The sequence below is a fragment of the Toxorhynchites rutilus genome, chromosome 3, assembly GCF_029784135.1.
Source record: "Toxorhynchites rutilus septentrionalis strain SRP chromosome 3, ASM2978413v1, whole genome shotgun sequence".
NCBI classification, from domain to species: domain Eukaryota; kingdom Metazoa; phylum Arthropoda; class Insecta; order Diptera; family Culicidae; genus Toxorhynchites; species Toxorhynchites rutilus.
The window spans coordinates 51,632,856-51,653,342 of NC_073746.1; the positions used below are offsets into that span (position 1 = coordinate 51,632,856).

The 20,487-nt window shown below is 45.9% G+C and overlaps 1 protein-coding gene across 1 annotated transcript in view; it reads right to left on the bottom strand.

Moving 5' to 3' along the window:
- Positions 1-19,501, bottom strand: part of LOC129777676 (sorting nexin-2) — a 41,731-nt gene extending 22,230 nt beyond the window's left edge. The window contains exon 1 of the mRNA XM_055784093.1: positions 19,218-19,501. Within this exon, the coding sequence (XP_055640068.1) occupies positions 19,218-19,415 (198 nt within the window). The 5' untranslated portion in view covers positions 19,416-19,501. The remainder of the gene's footprint in view (positions 1-19,217) is intronic.
- Between the last annotated feature and the right edge of the window lie 986 nt (positions 19,502-20,487).

The following is a 20,487-nucleotide window of genomic DNA, read 5'->3' on the forward strand; positions in this document are numbered from 1 at the left end:
GTTAAACCTCTTAAAAACCATCTCCAAACCTCACCGGAGTAACAACCGAACGATCCGTTTACGGGTGGCCAAAGCCATCATCAATAGCCGCCTCGCCTACGGTCTCGAAGTGACATGCCTGGCCAGAGATAAACTCCTAAAAACTCTATCACCGATTTACAACAATGCACTACGGATTATCTCTGGTCTGCTACCATCAACACCAGCAGCCTCGGTATGCGCCGAAATAGGAGAACCTCCGTTTGACATTTTTGTGGACGCGGCGATAGTTTCCAGAACTGCGAGCTTTCTCGCTAAAACCAGCGGAGGTAAGGAGACACACCTGACTGTTTTAACGAACGAAATCTTGCAGCAGGTGACACACTCAAACCTCCCATCGATAGCTAAACGCCACGCCACGCCAGCTTTGGTTTGGGACTAACGACTGGAGGTTGCCGGTGTTCCAAGTGGATGATACAATCAGGAACAACTTTCGAGCTGGGGCAAGCTCTGTGGGTCTGAAGCAAACCTTTTTCGAACTTGTCTCAAGAAAATATCACAATTATGAAATTCGCTACACGGACGGTTCCAAAGGGATGCAAGGAGTTGGTTTCGGGGTAAGCGGTCATAATAACTCTCTTATTTCCAGCAAGAAGCTCGTCGACATTTGCCAGGTTTTCTCGGCCGAAGCTGCCGGTATATTTGAAGCTGCCACTATACCGTCAAGCAAATCGATCCTGATAGTTACCGACTCGGCTAGCGTCATCGATGCCGTTGGCGCGGCTATAACTAGGCACCCATGGATACAAGCTATCAGGAGGTATCTGCTGCCGGATACAGTCCTCATGTGGGTCCCCGGACATAGTGGCATAGCCGGCAATGAAGCGGCCGACCGTTTTGCTGGAATCGGTCACCTTGGACAACTTTTGACGCGCAAAGTACCGCTAGACGACATCAGACTATGGATCGCCAACACATTCAAAACTTTTTGGGCGGAAAAATGGTCCGTTGAAGCGACGCTGTTCCTCCGGAGAATCAAAGGATCCATCACCAGATTCGAAGACGTCAAAACGATGAGAGAGCAACGAATCTTATCCAGGTTAAGAACCGGCCACTGCAACATGTCACACAACTTCAACAGAGGACCCTTTCATCCCCTTTGTGACTTGTGCGAGGTTCGCAATTCAGTCGAACACATCCTCTGTATTTGCCCAAAGTATGAGAACCTCCGGAACTCACACGGGATCAGCGGGAGCATTCGAGATGTGCTTGGCGACGACCCTTCACAAACAACTGCACTGCCCTGTTTTTTGAAAGATGCCGATCTGTACTTTAAAATTTGAACAAAAAACTTGTGATTAAATCGAAGATCCTTGTTCCTTCCCCTTCGCGATAAGGGGAACAAGAACAGTCGGCATCTTCGAGTGGCGCGGAATCCCCATCTGTGGCCTGGGGCCATCGCAAGCGGACATCCTCGTCAAACCAGGGGAAAAAAAAGCTCAATTGCGTAGAAATTCTCGTGACGAAATCTGTTTTTGTTTTATTGTTAATCGCTTGTCCGTATGTGCATGTAAAATGGATAGTAAGCGCACTTTGCGGCGTGGTTTCGGCCGTTTTTACTGAGACGAACCAGCCCAGGAGGCTGAAAGTCTCAAAAATAAAGAAAAAAAAAAAAAATGAACACGCCACGTTGACGCCCCGCTGCAGTGAGAACATGGCCTAAAAGCCTTTTGAATAATTTTTAACACTGGTTTATTAAGCGATGTTGCTTGGTTAAACGTAGGAATTTGAATGAAAATATATTGGAAGGGAATTTATGTATGCACCTATTTAGTTGTATGTGTTCGTTTCTTATGCATTGCGTCGGTATATACTGTTTACGTCGCGGTATATTCGGGGCTGGATGTGTGTGTGCCATACACCACACACTGTGTTCTGAAAGCAAGGGAGTGGGTCGTATGGGAATAGGATTGGATAGTTAGAAGGGGTATTACTTTATGTTACCACTTGCTCTCGTTCGCACTGTCGGTCGCAAACAAAGGTTGACGTCTAGATTGCGTTTCTTGCAAAAATTTACTTGACTATCAGAAAGCACCATCTTTCAATGGATACGTGACGAAATTTGACAGCAATCGGTCGATTGGTTCGTGAGTTTCAGCATTGAAAGTGAAGCAACTTTTGTTATTGTTAAAAAAATGGAAAAATCGGAATTTCGTTTGTAATTGCTGGAATTGGGTTTCGAATTGCTTTCGCATCCTCCGTATTCTCCAACCTGGCTCCCAGCGACTTTTTTCGGTTCAGGATGCTTGCTGGCAAGAAATTTAAGACCGATGATGAAGTGATTACCGAAACTGGGGCCTATTATGAGGAAAAACCGAAAGTACTACTACCCAGCAAACATTAAATCGTATAACTTTGCACATGTTAAGTTACATATAAATTTGTATCAAATCACAATCGCATAAAATATCAATCAAAATATTAATCATGTATATCTAAACTCGCATAAAATGCAAAAACACGATTTTCCATGTCATCGATGGATTGAGTGGTAACATTGTCGGATCAAATCGAATATTAGTCCAAAAAACATCGCATACCATTATATACGGCTTTATATGCGTAAAAAATATGGCATATACGTATATCGCCTCCACTTTTGCGTGTATATGCTAGTTATATGCATCATATATCATACAAATGTGTCTTGGTTGTATGTATATCGCCTCCAATTATGGCTATTCATACGACTTAATGTTTGCTGGGTATGTACTATAAAAATGGTATCGAAAGGTTGCATGATCGCTATGATCACTATATCGCCCTCGAATATTTTAGGACATATTGAAGTTGTTCTCATGAAAAGTGGATTAATTAAAACTTCAATTGAGCATGGCGAAAAGATTATGATCACACTGAGGTAAGAAAATATTCATAAATAATCTTTACTCTCGATATTTGAGTCTCTTTCATCTTCACGTGGTTTTTCGACATTATTTCAAAATCCCTTGTTCTGTGCTTTCTGGGTTTCTGGGAACGGGATTATCGTTTAATGCGTTTAAGAGATTAAGATGCGTCGGGAGATCAACGGTCGCTTAATTTATTATGAAGACCTGTTTTGCACTATAGAACAAACTACAAACTCGCTCGGCTGCTAAATAAGTATTCAGTCAATCAATCTAGTTTTCGATGAGTCGTGTAATGTTGGAATTTTTGTCTCTTCCTTTTCACCGAAAATTCGTTTTCAGAGATGTGGGATAATTTCCCGCTCTGAAGTACAACGAGAATGCTTTTTCGACTCGCATTTAGTACTGAAAATATAGCGTGAAAAATCAGAACTAACTTTACCAACGTTAGCCTGTTAAGACAGCGTCTAAACGACCTGCATTTGGACAGCGTCTGAATCGTAAAAATATTAACCCATCTCATGTTCAATTCACGATGAAATACGATGTCACCGCATGTTTCCATGCAATATTTTCAGCTGCACTGAAGAAGCGAAAAACCATTATCGGCATCAATAAATCACTGAAAGCTGAAAAGTTGGTTATGGCAAACAAAGTGACGGTGGAATCTTTAATGCAATCAAGCTATTCAAGTTGATGTAATACTTTCTGGTCAAATTTCTATTTATGCAATAAGTATCTTAAGTGCAAGCGCTCTTGATGCGGGTCAAATGGGAAGCTCAGCAAGAAAAAATCGGTGCTCAACATGTTAATACGGTAGAAAATGACTATAGATTGGTAACATTAACCAAAAAATTCAATTTTTTTTTCTCAGTGGATATATTGCAGTTCTAAAGTTGTACTAAAAAGTTTAGTCACAATCAAAACAAAAACATAAACGAACTCTACCTTCTTTTATCAGATAACATGTTACTCTAACTGTTATCTCCAACTACTTAATTGTGGCGCATTGAGGCTGATGCGACTGTTGGCGTGGCGCACCAACTTTTAAACAGTTAATTCTGGTCGCTCGTTTAGAAGCTGAAACAATAAACGTATAAACAAGTCCTACGAGGTAAATCAACCTGGGTATACTCTTGTAGGCCGAGTGTAATGGGTAAACGTAGGCGTGGTAATCGCGGTGCGGGAAACGTTTACTCTGATGCTTCACAGCACTTGACACACTACGTCACGGGAGGTGCTGTTGCCCACGCGAACCTGTCCGCTGCGGACTTTGGCATCATCACCACCCGTCCCGCCCGCCCTGTTAGTCTGTACGTCGAATTTTCGACAAGTACGCCGGTTAATGTTCAATTCCAGGTATTGAATGCAGAGCAAAAGCAGATATTTATATCACCACCAATGATATCTAGCTCTTTTGTCCAACGCCGGCGTTTTCGTTTACCCAATGGTACAGACTTTGGGGTCTATACTGCGCAGGTCACTGTTGTCAAATCATCTGCGAATGGACCCATATTTACAGGTAGAATAACATATTGGGTAACCATGGCTTACAAACCAGAAATCACTTTGTAAGTATGTATTCGGGGTAGTGATTTCAATATAGAAAAATTCTCTATAAAAACATCAACATCAAATATGAGACTAATCCCCCTCCAGGACTCAAATTATTAGGGAAAAAAAAAAAAAAAAAAAAAAAAAAAAAAAAAAAAGTTCTCAAATGGGGATCAACATAGGGTAGGAGCCTGCCTGTTGGTCTCAAATGTTCCTATCTCACGCCTCCACGAAGATCATATGACGACATTTTTAGATCGGGCGTGAACTGGAAACACACACCTGGTCTTGGCTCCGAGAACGGGTGTCGAAAGTGGCTAAGTGAGGGGGTGCGAGCGAGTCAGAGCGCTATATCTCTCCCGGGGAAGGCCTCCCGGGTCATGGAGGCCTTGCCAACCCGCTGTCTCCCGGGCAAAGGAGATACACCCAATAAAATGGAGCTAAGGTCAAGACGAATACTACGAATGCGATCACCCGAGGAGGGTCCCCGAACTGGAGCTGGTCCTGGAACGGGCGTAAGAGCGAGCGGCCAGCGGCTGGAGGGCGATGTGCAAGAGCGGGCCACCAGCCGGGTTCAACCCGAAGAGCTACCGCCACACGGAAACAGCAGCCATCGACATCACCAACGAAACGCTGCGCCTACGAGGCGTGTTGCGACTGTCAGACGACAGTCGTCCACACTTGTGGGTACTACTAGGCGACGGATCATGTGGACACACGAAATGAACGAATTCGTGATCCGCGCCTATTACATCTGCACTGCTTTGGAGACGGACATGAGCGGTCGCCCTCGAATACTAACAATGTTCGAGGAAGCGTATCCAGAGTTCGTTGGGAGGCTTGATCAGAACGCGATGAACGCGAGGCGTAGAGCGATAGTACGCAACAACATGCTCTCCCAAACGCAAATCGACGAGATCAAGCAGCAGGTGCAGAGAGAAATAAGCTCCAGGAACAACAGAGCAAGCGATGTGTCGAGACGAAGTTCAGTACGGCTGAGCAATTCATTCGCGAGTGGGGCACGCGAATCAGCACCAGTGGAGGCCACAGTACAACAACCCCCTGAGCCGGAAGACCCACAGCCAGATCAACAACTACTACGCGATCTGGTCTTCCACTACGACGAGGCGATCTTACAGTTCCGCGACACAGACCCATTGTCGCGCCCTAGGATCCCGAAGTTGCAGCATTCCCGCAGGTTGACAAGTGCAGTAAAGCTCATGAACGAGCACGTTCTTCCGCTGCACTTGGTTGATGCTGAGAACATGGAGGAGCTGCAACTGAAAGTTTACTGCGCTGCTGTGGCGACCGCCAAAAGTTTAGGATACCGTATTAGGCCAAGAGGCGGACTGCTCCAACATCTCCGTGAAAGGCGTGAGCCTCCATGGCGAAGGAGATTGGAGCAACGGATCCTAAACAAGCGCGAAGACTGATGGCGTACAAAAGAGGCAGCAGATCGGTGAAATTATGTCGCCAAGTTGCTGTGATCGTGCGGCCTACTGAACTTCGCCAGCTGGGAGCTCACCAGCTGACGGAAAAACTCGACACACTGGTACAGCAATTGAGCGTCCTTACAAAACGGCTGAAACGTTACTCTGACTCTGCAAAGCGCCAGGAACAAAATCGGATGTTCAGAGATAACGAGAAAGCGTTCTACGACCACATTAGCGACGAGAAGCCCGACTACCGCGAAGGTTTGCCAGATATTAGCGATGTGACGAACTTCTGGGCTGGTATTTGGGAGACCCCAGTAGAACATCGCGACGGGCAAATGTGGTTAAGACGGGAGGAGGAGAGTTGTGGTGAAATTGGAGAGATGCCAGCTATCATCGTCGGAGAGAACGATGTCCGCGAAGCCTCGCGGTACCTGAGGAACTGGGCAGCACCGGGCCCCGATGGTGTTCAGAACTTCTGGCACAAGAAGCTGACCGTCGCACATCCAAAGATAGCTGAGTGCTTCAACAAGGTGCTACGTGACCCACACAACCTTCCTGAATTCGCCACCCGTGGCGTCACCTTCCTCCTCCCGAAAGACAGCAACACATTGAACCCATCAAAGTACAGACCGATAACGTGCCTATCGAGTCTGTACAAAATACTGAGCAGCATAATTACCGCCAAAGTTTCTGCTCACTGCGAACAGCATCACATCATCGCAGAAGAGCAGAAAGGATGCAGGAAAAATACGCATGGCTGCAAAGACCAGGCCATCATCGACGCAGCCATAGTCGGCCAGGCGGTTTATAACCAGCGGAACCTAAGCATGGCCTATATCGATTACAGGAAGGCTTATGACTCCATACCTCACTCGTTTCTCGTCCGGGTATTGGTGCTCTACAAAATTGATCCCTTCGTCGTTAGGTTCCTGCAGCATGCGATGAGGCAGTGGAGTACGTCTCTGCACCTCAGTGATGGGGAAAATGTGTTGCAGTCTAGAACGCTGCAGATAAAGAGGGGGATATTCCAAGGCGACTCTTTCAGCCCGCTTTGGTTTTGTCTGGCATTGAACCCCCTCAGTAGGACGCTCAATAGAAACGGTCATGGCTATAAAATAAGGTATGGCGACGGCGCCCACGAAGAAGTGACCCATACCTTCTACATGGATGATCTCAAGGTCTACGCTGATTCACGTCAGCGTCTAGGTGTAGCTATCCGGGTTGTCGAAGACATAAGCAGGGACATTTGCATGGAGTTCGGCCTCGACAAGTGCCGCTGTGTCCATCTGCTGAAAGGGCAGCTTACCGAATCCGGAGGTTACGAGGTCTATGACGGCGAGTTCATAAGAGACATGGTTCGTGGCGAATCCTATAAATATCTTGGATTCCGACAGCTCACCGGGATTCGCCACTCCGACATCAAGACGGAGCTGCGAGACAAGTTCTTGAGTCGAGTGAACTGTGTCCTGAGGACTTTCCTCAACGCGGGGAACAAGGTACGCGCGATCAACACATTCGCGGTTCCCCTGCTGACCTTCAGTTTTGGTGTAGTCAAATGGAGCAAAACTGACCTAGAGGACCTTGAGAGGAGGATGAGGAAAGCATTCAAAGAGGCCGGAATGCACCATCCTCAATCGGCACTGGAGAGAGTTTCACTGCCACGCAAAGAAGGGGGAATAGTCGACATATCTGCACTGTGTGTTGCCCAGGTACGACAACTGCGCGAGTACTTCGTAGAACGCGCCAACCAAAACGCGCTATACCGGGCTGTCTGCGCCGCCGACAGAGGATACAGCGCTCTGCACTTGGCGCAAGCGGAGTACCAACTCAACTGCAATCTGCAGACAGTGGAGGAGAAGATTGCAGCTTGGAAGCAGAAGGCAGTGCATGGTGCCCACCCCCATCAACTGGACCGGCCACACGTCGACAAGGCCGCATCTAATCTGTGGCTAACGCGTGGTGAACTCTCTTCAGTAGTAGAAGCCGACATGATAGCCATCCAGGACAGGATAATGCCGACGAGAAACTGCAGGCGGTACGTCTGGCATCAAGACGTTGATGACATTTGCCGGATGTGTCATCAACCAGGTGAAAACATAGAGCACATTATGGGAGGCTGTCCCGTTTTGGCCAACGCAGCCTACACCGAGCGCCACAACAACGTGGCCCGTATTGTTCATCGACAAATGGCGCTCCAATGTGCTCTACTGGAAGACAACGTACCAAATTACCGGTACCTGCCTGCACCTGTCCTGGAAAATGACCGTTTCAAGCTGTACTGGGATCGCACTGTTCTGGCCGACCTCTCGATCCACCACAACCGGCCAGATATAATGGTTTACGACAAGAGCGACCGCAAAGTCACCATCATCGATGTCGCTATTCCACTGAACCAGAATCTGGAGGAGACCCACGGTCGCAAAATCTGCAAGTACCGACCATTGGCCGTGGAGCTCAAGGAACTGTGGGGGCTAAGGGAGGTCCCAAGAATTGTTCCAGTCGTTCTCTCTGGAACTGGAATTGTCCCGAAGACACTTCTGGAAGCGCTAAAGGTGTTGAATATGGAGAAGGAATTGGCCGGCATCCAAAAGTCGGTCATCCTTAGCACCTGCGCGATTGTCCGACAATTTCTCGGTCAGGACTGAAACAGCACGAGCATGCAGATACGTGCATTCCGCAGAGCCTAGTCCCCCTTTGGCATTCAGAAGCCCGGGGGCAGGTGAAAATTCTGGCTAGGTTCGCCTAGTTAAGAAGTGAGATAAGTCTGCCAAAAAAAAAATTGGTTGGTTCTCAAATGGGGATCAACACTAGGGTAGGAGCCTACCTGTTGGTCTCAAATGTTCCTATCTCACGCCTCCACGAAGATCATATGACGACATTTTTAGATCGGGCGTGAACTGGAAACACACACCTGGTCTTGGCTCCGAGAACGGGTGTCGAAAGTGGCTAAGTGAGGGGGTGCGAGCGAGTCAGAGCGCTATATCTCTCCCGGGGAAGGCCTCCCGGGTCATGGAGGCCTTGCCAACCCGCTGTCTCCCGGGCAAAGGAGATACACCCAGACAATGGAGCTAAGGTCAAGACGAATACTACGAATGCGATCACCCGAGGAGGGTCCCCGAACTGGAGCTGGTCCTGGAACGGGCGTAAGAGCGAGCGGCCAGCGGCTGGAGGGCGATGTGCAAGAGCGGGCCACCAGCCGGGTTCAACCCGAAGAGCTACCGCCACACGGAAACAGCAGCCATCGACATCACCAACGAAACGCTGCGCCTACGAGGCGTGTTGCGACTGTCAGACGACAGTCGTCCACACTTGTGGGTACTACTAGGCGACGGATCATGTGGACACACGAAATGAACGAATTCGTGATCCGCGCCTATTACATCTGCACTGCTTTGGAGACGGACATGAGCGGTCACCCTCGAATACTCGCAATGTTCGAGGAAGCGTATCCAGAGTTCGTCGGGAGGCTTGACCAAAACGCGATGAACGCGAGGCGTAGAGCGATTGTACGCAACAATATGCTCTCCCAAACGCAAGTCGATGAGATCAAGCAGCAGGTGCAGAGAGAACTAAGCTCCAGAACAAGCAGAGCAAGCGATGTGTCGAGACGAAGTTCAGTACGGTTGAGCAATTCATTCGCGAGTGGGGCACGCGAATCAGCACCAGTGGAGGCCACAGTACAACAACCCTCTGAGCCGGAAGATCCACAGCCAGATCAACAACTACTACGCGATCTGGTCTTCCATTATGACGAGGCGATCTCACAGTTCCGCGACACGGACCCTTTGTCGCGCCCCAGGATCCCGAAGTTGCAGCATTCCCGCAGGCTGACAAGTGCAGTAAAGCTCATGAACGAGCACGTTCTTCCGCTGCATTTGGTTGATGCTGAGAACATGGAGGAGCTGCAACTGAAAGTTTACTGTGCTGCTGTGGCGACCGCCAAAAGTTTAGGATACCGTATTAGGCCAAGAGGCGGACTGCTCCAACATCTCGGTGAAAGGCGTGAGCCTCCATGGCGGAGGAGATTGGAGCAACGGATCCTAAACAAGCGCGCCGCAATTGGAAGACTGATGGCGTACAAAAGAGGCAGCAGATCGGTGAAATTATGTCGCCAAGTTGCTGTGATCGTGCGGCCTACTGAACTTCGCCAGCTGGGAGCTCACCAGCTGACGGAAAAACTCGACACACTGGTACAGCAATTGAGCGTCCTTACAAAACGGCTGAAACGTTACTCTGACTCTGCAAAGCGCCAGGAACAAAATCGGATGTTCAGAGATAACGAGAAAGCGTTCTACGACCACATTAGCGACGAGAAGCCCGACTACCGCGAAGGTTTGCCAGATATTAGCGATGTGACGAACTTCTGGGCTGGTATTTGGGAGACCCCAGTAGAACATCGCGACGGGCAAATGTGGTTAAGACGGGAGGAGGAGAGTTGTGGTGAAATTGGAGAGATGCCAGCTATCATCGTCGGAGAGAACGATGTCCGCGAAGCCTCGCGGTACCTGAGGAACTGGGCAGCACCGGGCCCCGATGGTGTTCAGAACTTCTGGCACAAGAAGCTGACCGTCGCACATCCAAAGATAGCTGAGTGCTTCAACAAGGTGCTACGTGACCCACACAACCTTCCTCACCCTTCGCCACCCGTGGCGTCACCTTCCTCCTCCCGAAAGACAGCAACACATTGAACCCATCAAAGTACAGACCGATAACGTGCCTATCGAGTCTGTACAAAATACTGAGCAGCATAATTACCGCCAAAGTTTCTGCTCACTGCGAACAGCATCACATCATCGCAGAAGAGCAGAAAGGATGCAGGAAAAATACGCATGGCTGCAAAGACCAGGCCATCATCGACGCAGCCATAGTCGGCCAGGCGGTATACAACCAGCGGAACCTAAGTATGGCCTACATCGATTACAGGAAGGCTTATGACTCCATACCTCACTCGTTTCTCGTCCGGGTATTGGAGCTCTACAAAATTGATCCCGTCGTCGTTAGGTTCCTGCAGCATGCGATGAGGCAGTGGAGTACGTCTCTGCACCTCAGTGATGGGGAAAATGTGTTGCAGTCTAGAACGCTGCAGATAAAGAGGGGGATATTCCAAGGCGACTCTTTCAGCCCGCTTTGGTTTTGTCTGGCACTGAACCCCCTCAGTAGGACGCTCAATAGAAACGGTCATGGCTATAAAATAAGGTATGGCGACGGCGCCCACGAAGAAGTGACCCATACCTTCTACATGGATGATCTCAAGGTCTACGCTGATTCACGTCAGCGTCTAGGTGTAGCTATCCGGGTTGTCGAAGACATAAGCAGGGACATCTGCATGGAGTTCGGCCTTGACAAGTGCCGCTGTGTCCATATGCTGAAAGGACAGCTTACCGAATCCGGAGGTTACGAGGTCTATGACGGCGAGTTCATAAGAGACATGGTTCGTGGCGAATCCTATAAATATCTTGGATTCCGACAGCTCACCGGGATTCGCCACTCCGACATCAAGACGGAGCTGCGAGACAAGTTCTTGAGTCGAGTGAACTGTGTCCTGAGGACTTTCCTCAACGCGGGGAACAAGGTACGCGCGATCAACACATTCGCGGTTCCCCTGCTGACCTTCAGTTTTGGTGTAGTCAAATGGAGCAAAACTGACCTAGAGGACCTTGAGAGGAGGATGAGGAAAGCATTTAAAGAGGCCGGAATGCACCATCCTCAATCGGCACTGGAGAGAGTTTCACTGCCACGCAAAGAAGGGGGACTTGGAATAGTCGACATATCTGCACTGTGTGTTGCCCAGGTACGACAACTGCGCGAGTACTTCGCAGAACGCGCCAACCAAAACGCGCTATACCGGGCTGTCTACGCCGCCGACAGAGGATACAGCGCTCTGCACTTGGCGCAAGCGGAGTACCAACTCAACTGCAATCTGCAGACAGTGGAGAAGATTGCAGCTTGGAAGCAGAAGGCAGTGCATGGTGCCCACCCCCATCAACTGGATCGGCCACACGTCGACAAGGCCGCATCTAATCTGTGGCTAACGCGTGGTGAACTCTCTTCAGTAGTAGAAGCCGACATGATAGCCATCCAGGACAGGATAATGCCGACGAGAAACTGCAGGCGGTACGTCTGGCATCAAGACGTTGATGACATTTGCCGGATGTGCCATCAACCAGGTGAAAACATAGAGCACATTATGGGAGGCTGTCCCGTTTTGGCCAACGCAGCCTACACCGAGCGCCACAACAACGTGGCCCGTATTGTTCATCGACAACTGGCGCTCCAATGTGCTCTACTGGAAGACAACGTACCAAACTACCGGTACCTGCCTGCACCTGTCCTGGAAAATGACCGTTTCAAGCTGTACTGGGATCGCACTGTTCTGACCGACCTCTCGATCCACCACAACCGGCCAGATATAATGGTTTACGACAAGAGCGACCGCAAAGTCACCATCATCGATGTCGCTATTCCACTGAACCAGAATCTGGAGGAGACCCACGGTCGCAAAATCTGCAAGTACCGACCATTGGCCGTGGAGCTCAAGGAACTGTGGGGGCTAAGGGAGGTCCTAAGAATTGTTCCAGTCGTTCTCTCTGGAACTGGAATTGTCCCGAAGACACTTCTGGAAGCGCTAAAGGTGTTGAATATGGAGAAGGAATTGGCCGGCATCCAAAAGTCGGTCATCCTTAGCACCTGCGCGATTGTCCGACAATTTCTCGGTCAGGACTGAAACAGCACGAGCATGCAGATACGTGCATTCCGCAGAGCCTAGTCCCCCTTTGGCATTCAGAAGCCCGGGGGCAGGTGAAAATTCTGGCTAGGTTCGCCTAGTTAAGAAGTGAGATAAGTCTGCCAAAAAAAAAAAGCCCCCTCTTGTACAGTTTTTACGTCAATGATATGGATTATTGTCTAACTAGAGACTGCACGCTGAGACAACTTGCAGACGATGGAGTTATTTCCATCACGGGTACTAATCCCGTCGCTCTGCAAAAGTCGTTGCAAGATACCATGAACAATCTGTTCACGTGGGCCCTCAAGCTGGGTATCGAATTCTCTACGGAGAAAACTGAAATGGTCGTTTTTTCTAGGAAGCACGAACCCGCCCAATTCCAGCTTTACCTATCCGGCAAAACGATCCAACACTCTATGTTTTTCAAATACCTGGGTGTATATTTTGATTCTAAATGTACCTGGGGGAGACACATTGCGTATTTGAAACAGAAATGCCAGCAAAGAATCAATTTTCTCCAAATAATAACCGGAACATGGTGGGGTGCCCATCCAGGAGACCTCATTCAGTTGTACAAAACAACGATATTGTCAGTGTTAGAATATGGCAGTTTTTGCTTCCGATCAGCTGCCAGGATTCATATTCTCAAGCTGGAGAGGATACAATATCGTTGCTTGCGTATAGCCATGGGGTGTTTGCATTCGACACATACGATGAGTCTCGAAGTTTTGGCAGGAGTACCCCCGCTTACTCTTCGGTTCACAGAATTATCCTACAGATTTCTCATCCGTTGCAAGATCATGAATCCATTGGTGATTGATAACTTCGAAAATCTACTCCAGCTGACTCCTCAGTCAAGTTTTATGTCTTTATACCATGAGTACCTTACCCACGACGTGCACCCTTCACCAGGCATCTCCAACCAAGTTTGCTTCCCATACTTTTGCAATTCCTCTGTCATTTTTGATCTGTCCATGCGACAAAAAATCCATGGAATACCAGATCACCTACGCTCCAATGTTATTCCGTCGATATTTTCGGAAAAATATGGGAAAGTTGGATCTGATAAAATGTTCTTTACTGACGGTTCATACATAAACGGGTCCACTGGCTTCGGCATCTTCAATGAAAATTCCAGTGCCTCTTTCAAACTCAAAGATCCTTGTTCCGTGTATGTCGCAGAAATGGGTGCGATATACTATGCTCTAGGGATCATTGAAACACTGCCCATCGACCATTATTTTATTTTTTCAGACAGTCTCAGCTCAATAGAGGCAATCCGCTCAATGAAAGTTGATAAACGCTCATCTTATTTCCTAACAAGAATAAGACATCTATTGAGTGTTTTGGTCGAAAACTTATTCAAGATTACCTTAGCATGGGTTCCCTCTCATTGCTCGATTCCGGGGAATGAGAAAGCGGACTCGCTAGCTAAGGTGGGCGCTTCAGAAGGCACACTTTTTGAAAGGCAAATTGCCTATAATGAATTTTTTCACATTCCTCGTCAGGACACACTTGTTAGTTGGCAGCGCATGTGGAGTGAAGATGAGTTCGGTCGTTGGTTACACACGATTATCCCTAAGGTCTCGACGAGTGCATGGTTCAAGGGATTGAATGTAGGTCGTGATTTCATTCGCGTGATATCTCGGCTTATGTCCAATCACTACAACCTAAACGCGCATCTCTATCGCATTGGGCTCGCAGCAAACAATCTTTGTGGTTGTGGCGATGGCTACCACGACATCGAGCATGTTGTCTGGTCGTGTATCCGGTTCCATGCTGCTCGCTCTCAGCTCTCTAGAGCACTGAGAGCAAAAGGCAGACAATCGGATATCCCCATCCGGGATATCTTAGGTAGCCGGGATCCTGATCTTCTGCTTCATCTATACCTGTTCCTCAGAAACGCCGATGTCAACGTTTAATGATGTTTCCTTCGTTGTGTCCCCGTTTCATATCCCTCCTATCCAATCGATAAACTTTTACTTAGTCGCGGCAATACATACACACACTCTTTACAGATGCACGGGCCAAAGGTTGTGCAGTCCACTGATGATTCAACAAAAGCCAAAGGTTGTACCGCTCATGACAACTCTACACGAGCTGATGATTGCGCCGGCTAGTGACCATTCTATCCTGGATTCCTCGAGAAGACGCACCACGCTAGATATGGGGTACAGACTAGGGGGGCGTTGCTGATTAATGGTCAGCTGCATCCCAATAGGAAGTATCCCGTGTCGGGCACAGGTACAGATCATTGAAGACAGCAACATCACAATTACGAAAACACTTGTAATACTAACCTCGAGCCAACCGCGAGTAATCGGTTACATATTACTAACATAGTTATAAGGCAAACATTGTCGAAATATTGAACTCCCGGCCCCGTCAGGTTGACGCCATATGAGCCTTAATAAAAATATATATTTTGGATAAAAAAAAAAAAAAATAATGCTTTGAATGCCCACGCATAATAACAGGGACAGTTTCGGCAGCCCAATATCAATGAGAGTTGAATCAAGTTGAATTAGTTTTAGATAACATCAATCCTACTTTGATTTGATCAGTAGTGTATCCAGGGGGGGGGGCTTAAGGTCAAAACCTCCCCCAGAGCCTAAAATTTTCATTTACATCCTCTTTTTAAAATTTGTTCGACACAAATCCTCCCTAGACCGAATTTCTGGCTACGCCACTGAACGATGAATAAAATCTGGTTTGCCGCGCTACTATAGTGTTTATCGCCACTAATTCTCAATCACTTTCCAATTCTCACCATCAATGACTGCTCTGTTTTCCGTTCTCTCTATGCATCTGTCAAGTCACCAACAGTCCGTGCAACCAAGGATCAATACTCGCAGGTGTGAATATGCGCATCTATTAAGATTGATAGAAATTGTGTAGCTATAAAAGTATTTATATAATAATGAACCCTACATCCCACCCTTTCTTTAAACAGTGGACCACGAATACTAATCAATACATCAGCATTAAATAGAACGCTTTTTAAAAAGGAACATGTAAAATTTCGATCTAGCACTTCTATCCCTTACGGATCTTTCGTTACAGTTCATGTCCTTATTAATACGATGATCTTCTTTTTCTATTGACGATACTGGACAAAAAATCCAATTTACAGTAACTTGGAACAATGTCTTTTAAATGCATTTCTTCTAATTTGCATTTCGCTAAATAATGATTTCAATGTAACATTTGCTCTGATTATCTGACTTACTTCAAATTTGTGTGAAAAATAAGCACTTACTTTGTTTCTCTTTTTCATTCGACTAAAACCTCAACACCAACTTGTATTCCACTTGGTATTGTCTATGTCTTCTGATGTCTGCAAGCTCTCCCCTCCCCTTTCACAATTCGATCTCGATTCCTGATCTAACCGTCTTCAATTTCCAATGGAGGAATGGTAGGGATTTTTTTTGCATATAAACCTGACGCAGACCAAGACGCATCAATCCTGATTAGAACTGTTCAAATCCGTTGTTCCGATCTCGAATTAAATCGTGATGAACAACAATCAAATATAATTTTTTTTAAATTTACAGTTTTTTTTTTTTACCCGAGCATTACAATCGAGATCACATTGTGCTATGTACATTATAAAACCAACTGTTTTATTTAGTAAGGGTTTTTTCGGTTATGAAAGCATTTTTGTTCGACAAAACGTCATAACTATTAAATCAACGGGACCGATGAACCGCAAATACGCTAACCGGTCCAAAAAGGTGATAAGCGTTAATTTAAGTAGGCATAACAACACGAATACACTTCAATCAGTTTGTATGTAATACCATCATCACAGAATCCAAATTGCATCTGGAAACGTACGACAGCTTCCAAATCGCATCGCAGATAAATCTACATGTATAGTGCACAATTGTTCATCGCTTCACGTTATTCGCACCTCAACCTGTTTTGCTTTCCAAAACTTGAACAATGTTTTTTTTAATTTTTTTTCGTCCGTTCGACATCACCACCGTAAGATAAAATGGAAAGGCATAGAGAAGAAAAACCTTCCAAAAATGTTTGAGTATGTAATGGCGGGTTTACATTAGGGAGATCTATAGCTATAGATGGATTTATTCACGTGAATATAGGTGTAAACGTGTGAGAATAAATATGATCCACTTATTCGACATCACCACCGTAAGATAAAATGGAAAGGCATAGAGAAGAAAAACCTTCCAAAAATGTTTGAGTATGTAATGGCGGGTTTACATTAGGGAGATCTAAAGCTATAGATGGATTTATTCACGTGAATATAGGTGTAAACGTGTGAGAATAAATATGATCCACTTATTCGAGGTATATATAACTTGAATAAATTCAGCATATGTAAACGCTTGTGAATTTCTCACTGGTGAGAAATCACTAAAGTTGGATGCAGTTCTACTTCAGGTGAATAAATTCACCGAAAATATGAATATATTCATTATAGAAGTTCACGCTAGTATAAACAGTTGATGCGATTTCTATAAATCTCATCATATTTCTTCACATGAATATATTACTAGTCTAAACCCACCCTAACACATTATTCTTCACATTATCCCATTTCATTCCGTATCGTTCACTCCATATGTAACCACCATTGGATTCAACATCTTGTTAATAAAAATTGTATGAAAACCAAAAACATACTGAATTCTTCTTTTTATCAGTTCAACATCCTAATTCCACCATAGAACCAGTAACCAGCCAAGAAGATATATTATAAACTCATTGTGTAATCAATCCGTCATTTCGAAGACTCGAAATTGCTAGTGTCATCGACTGCTAACCCACAAAGATCACAAAGATCAGATCATATCAGGTTGTTTCAAAAAAAATCTTACTCTCAAAGCCCAATCGCTTCCTAAGTGCCTGACACCATGCATATTTATCACCAGCTTAATGCTTTCCACACAGAAGAGATGCCTCATAAAGTGCGCGTTGCTATAGCCGATATCCATTATGGCGTTCATATACTCACACGGAGCAACTGCGCCCATCATGCGCTATTGCTATCGCTATCATACGTAGGTTGGCGATGCTCCGTTTAGTCTCCACCACTCGGTGAGTTCATTGCATGCAGCCTTCATGCCCGCTATCGTGTACCTCTCTTACAAGATCCACTCTGTAACTGCATCACTTGCACCCATTATGAAGGCCGACGAGACTCCGCCTTACGTTCCTTACCACATTGCATGCACCCATCATGCTTTCGTTCGTACGAAACCACCAACGCACAGATGGATAAAAACTTTTGCAACGCCCTGAAACACTGCAATTGACTTTCAACCCGCCAAGGTCACAAACACTGCATTGAAGCAAGGCCGTGTACTTGCCACGGCCATAGTAAACTGCATTTAAGCAAGGCCACAATAAACTGCATTTAAGCAAGGCCGGCATCCCGCCACGACCACAACAAACTGCATTTAAGCAAAGCCGGCAATCCGCCAAGGCCACAACAAACTGCATTTAAGCAAGACCACAATAAACTGCATTTAAGCAAGGCCGGCAATCCGCCAACGCCACAACAAACTGCATTTAAGCAAGACCACAATAAACTGCATTTAAGCAAGACCGGCATCCCGCCACGGCCACAACACACTGCATTTAAGCAAGGCCGGCAATCCGCCAAGGCCACAACGAACTGCATTTAAGCAAGGCCACAATAAACGGCATTCGAGCAAGGCCGGCAATCCGCCAAGGCCACAACAAACTGCATTTAAGCAAGGCCACAACAAACTGCATTTAAGCAAGACCACAATAAACTGCATTTAAGCAAGACCGGCATCCCGCCACGGCCACAACACACTGCATTTAAGCAAGGCCGGCAATCCGCCAAGGCCACAACAAACTGCATTTAAGCAAGACCACAATAAACTGCATTTAAGCAAGACCGGCATCCCGCCACGGCCACAACACACTACCACACAGGCAACGACCGGCACCCGCTAGTCATAAACTATTGCCACCACACAATCGACTGGATACTCGCTACGAGCGTAAGAAATAATAAAAAAGAAAGTAAGAAAGTAATAAAAATTCAGCACAGTCACATCGGTCGCAAATTTCTTTTGTTATTCCTGTTCTACATTTTTTTTTCGTGATTGATGACCCCCACTTTGCAGCTCTTTTCTATTCCTTAGGATTTCCGCTCATTTCGAAGAGGTGTCTACAACAACAAAAATGTTGATTATTCATACTAATGGAACTTACTTGGAATATCCATCCCATCCTCGTCGCCAATTATAGTGTTTATCGCCACTAATTCTCAATCACTTTCCAATTCTCACCATCAATGACTGCTCTGTTTTCCGTTCTCTCTATGCATCTGTCAAGTCACCAACAGTCCGTGCAACCAAGGATCAATACTCGCAGGTGTGAATATGCGCATCTATTAAGATTGATAGAAATTGTGTAGCTATAAAAGTATTTATATAATAATGAACCCTACAGCTACCACTGTGTCACTCTGTCGCTGTCATTGTGCTTGGGCCTTAAAAAGGTCTGGCTCGCATTCGAAGTATATTCAAAATTTACAGATTGCTCAAACTAAAATCGTGCGTAACGAAGAAACGCAAATTTACTTGTGAATAGCACACGAAGTACTATTATACTTACCGTATTGAGGCAGCTCGTATTGAACTCTCTAGTGATTTCCTCCCACATGCGAACTTTATCGTCGTTCCTTTTAACGTCGCTGACCTTGCATTCAATTACGTCTTTTCTATTCAATGCTAATCTCAGCAGCAATTCTTCTTCCGCATCTGTGAAATTAATCGAGCGGACTCGCTTTTTGTCTCCGAGTTTCGGCGTCATTTTACTTTACCTTTTTGTTCAAAGTCCCAACGAGTTGTTAAAAACAGAAAAATAGATTCAATTCTTCTACTACTGATACTATCTCATAAGAGCCAAAGTCTTATTTATAAAAATGACTGTTTCCTGGTGTTATGTGTTGAGAAATATGTAATTCTCAAGGAAACATTCATCATTACTGTGAAAAGAAAAACACATGCTGTTGCATAGAATTGATGAGTAAAGTAAAAAAAAACATAACAACATGGAAAATCCATGAAAATCATTTATTACATTTACGAAATTGGCCCTCATTAATGATCAATGTCGAATTTCTCGATTGCGTATCACATCAAAACAATCATCGTCGGCTTAAAGTGACAGGTCAAATGGAAAAATAGGGCGACCAAACGGGAAATATACCTAAGCGCGGCTTACGGTAAGCGAGCCTCTCAGATTGCTAAACCGGGGTGAAGAAATGTAATTTTTTAAGTCTCGCTTAAATGTGCGGCTTAACGTTAAGCGAGGCTTACCGTAAGCCAGGTTTAACGCGTTAAGCGGGGCAGGTGAAGAAAACGGCCCTAAGATGCGTCGGGAGATCAACGGTCGCTTAATTTATTATGAAGACCTGTTTTGCACTATAGAACAAACTACAAACTCGCTCGGCTGCTAAATAAGTATTCAGTCAATCAATCTAGTTTTCGATGAGTCGTGTAATGTTGGAATTTTTGTCTCTTCCTTTTCACCGAAAATTCGTTTTCAGAGATGTGGGATAATTTCCCGCTCTGAAGTACAACGAGAATGCTTTTTCGACTCGCATTTAGTACTGAAAATATAGCGTGAAAAATCAGAGCTAACTTTACCAACGTTAGCCTGTTAAGACAGCGTCTAAACGACCTGCATTTGGACAGCGTCTGAATCGTAAAAATATTAACCCATCTCATGTTCAATTCACGATGAAATACGATGTCACCGCATGTTTCCATGCAATATTTTCAGCTGCACTGAAGAAGCGAAAAACCATTATCGGCATCAATAAATCACTGAAAGCTGAAAAGTTGGTTATGGCAAACAAAGTGACGGTGGAATCTTTAAT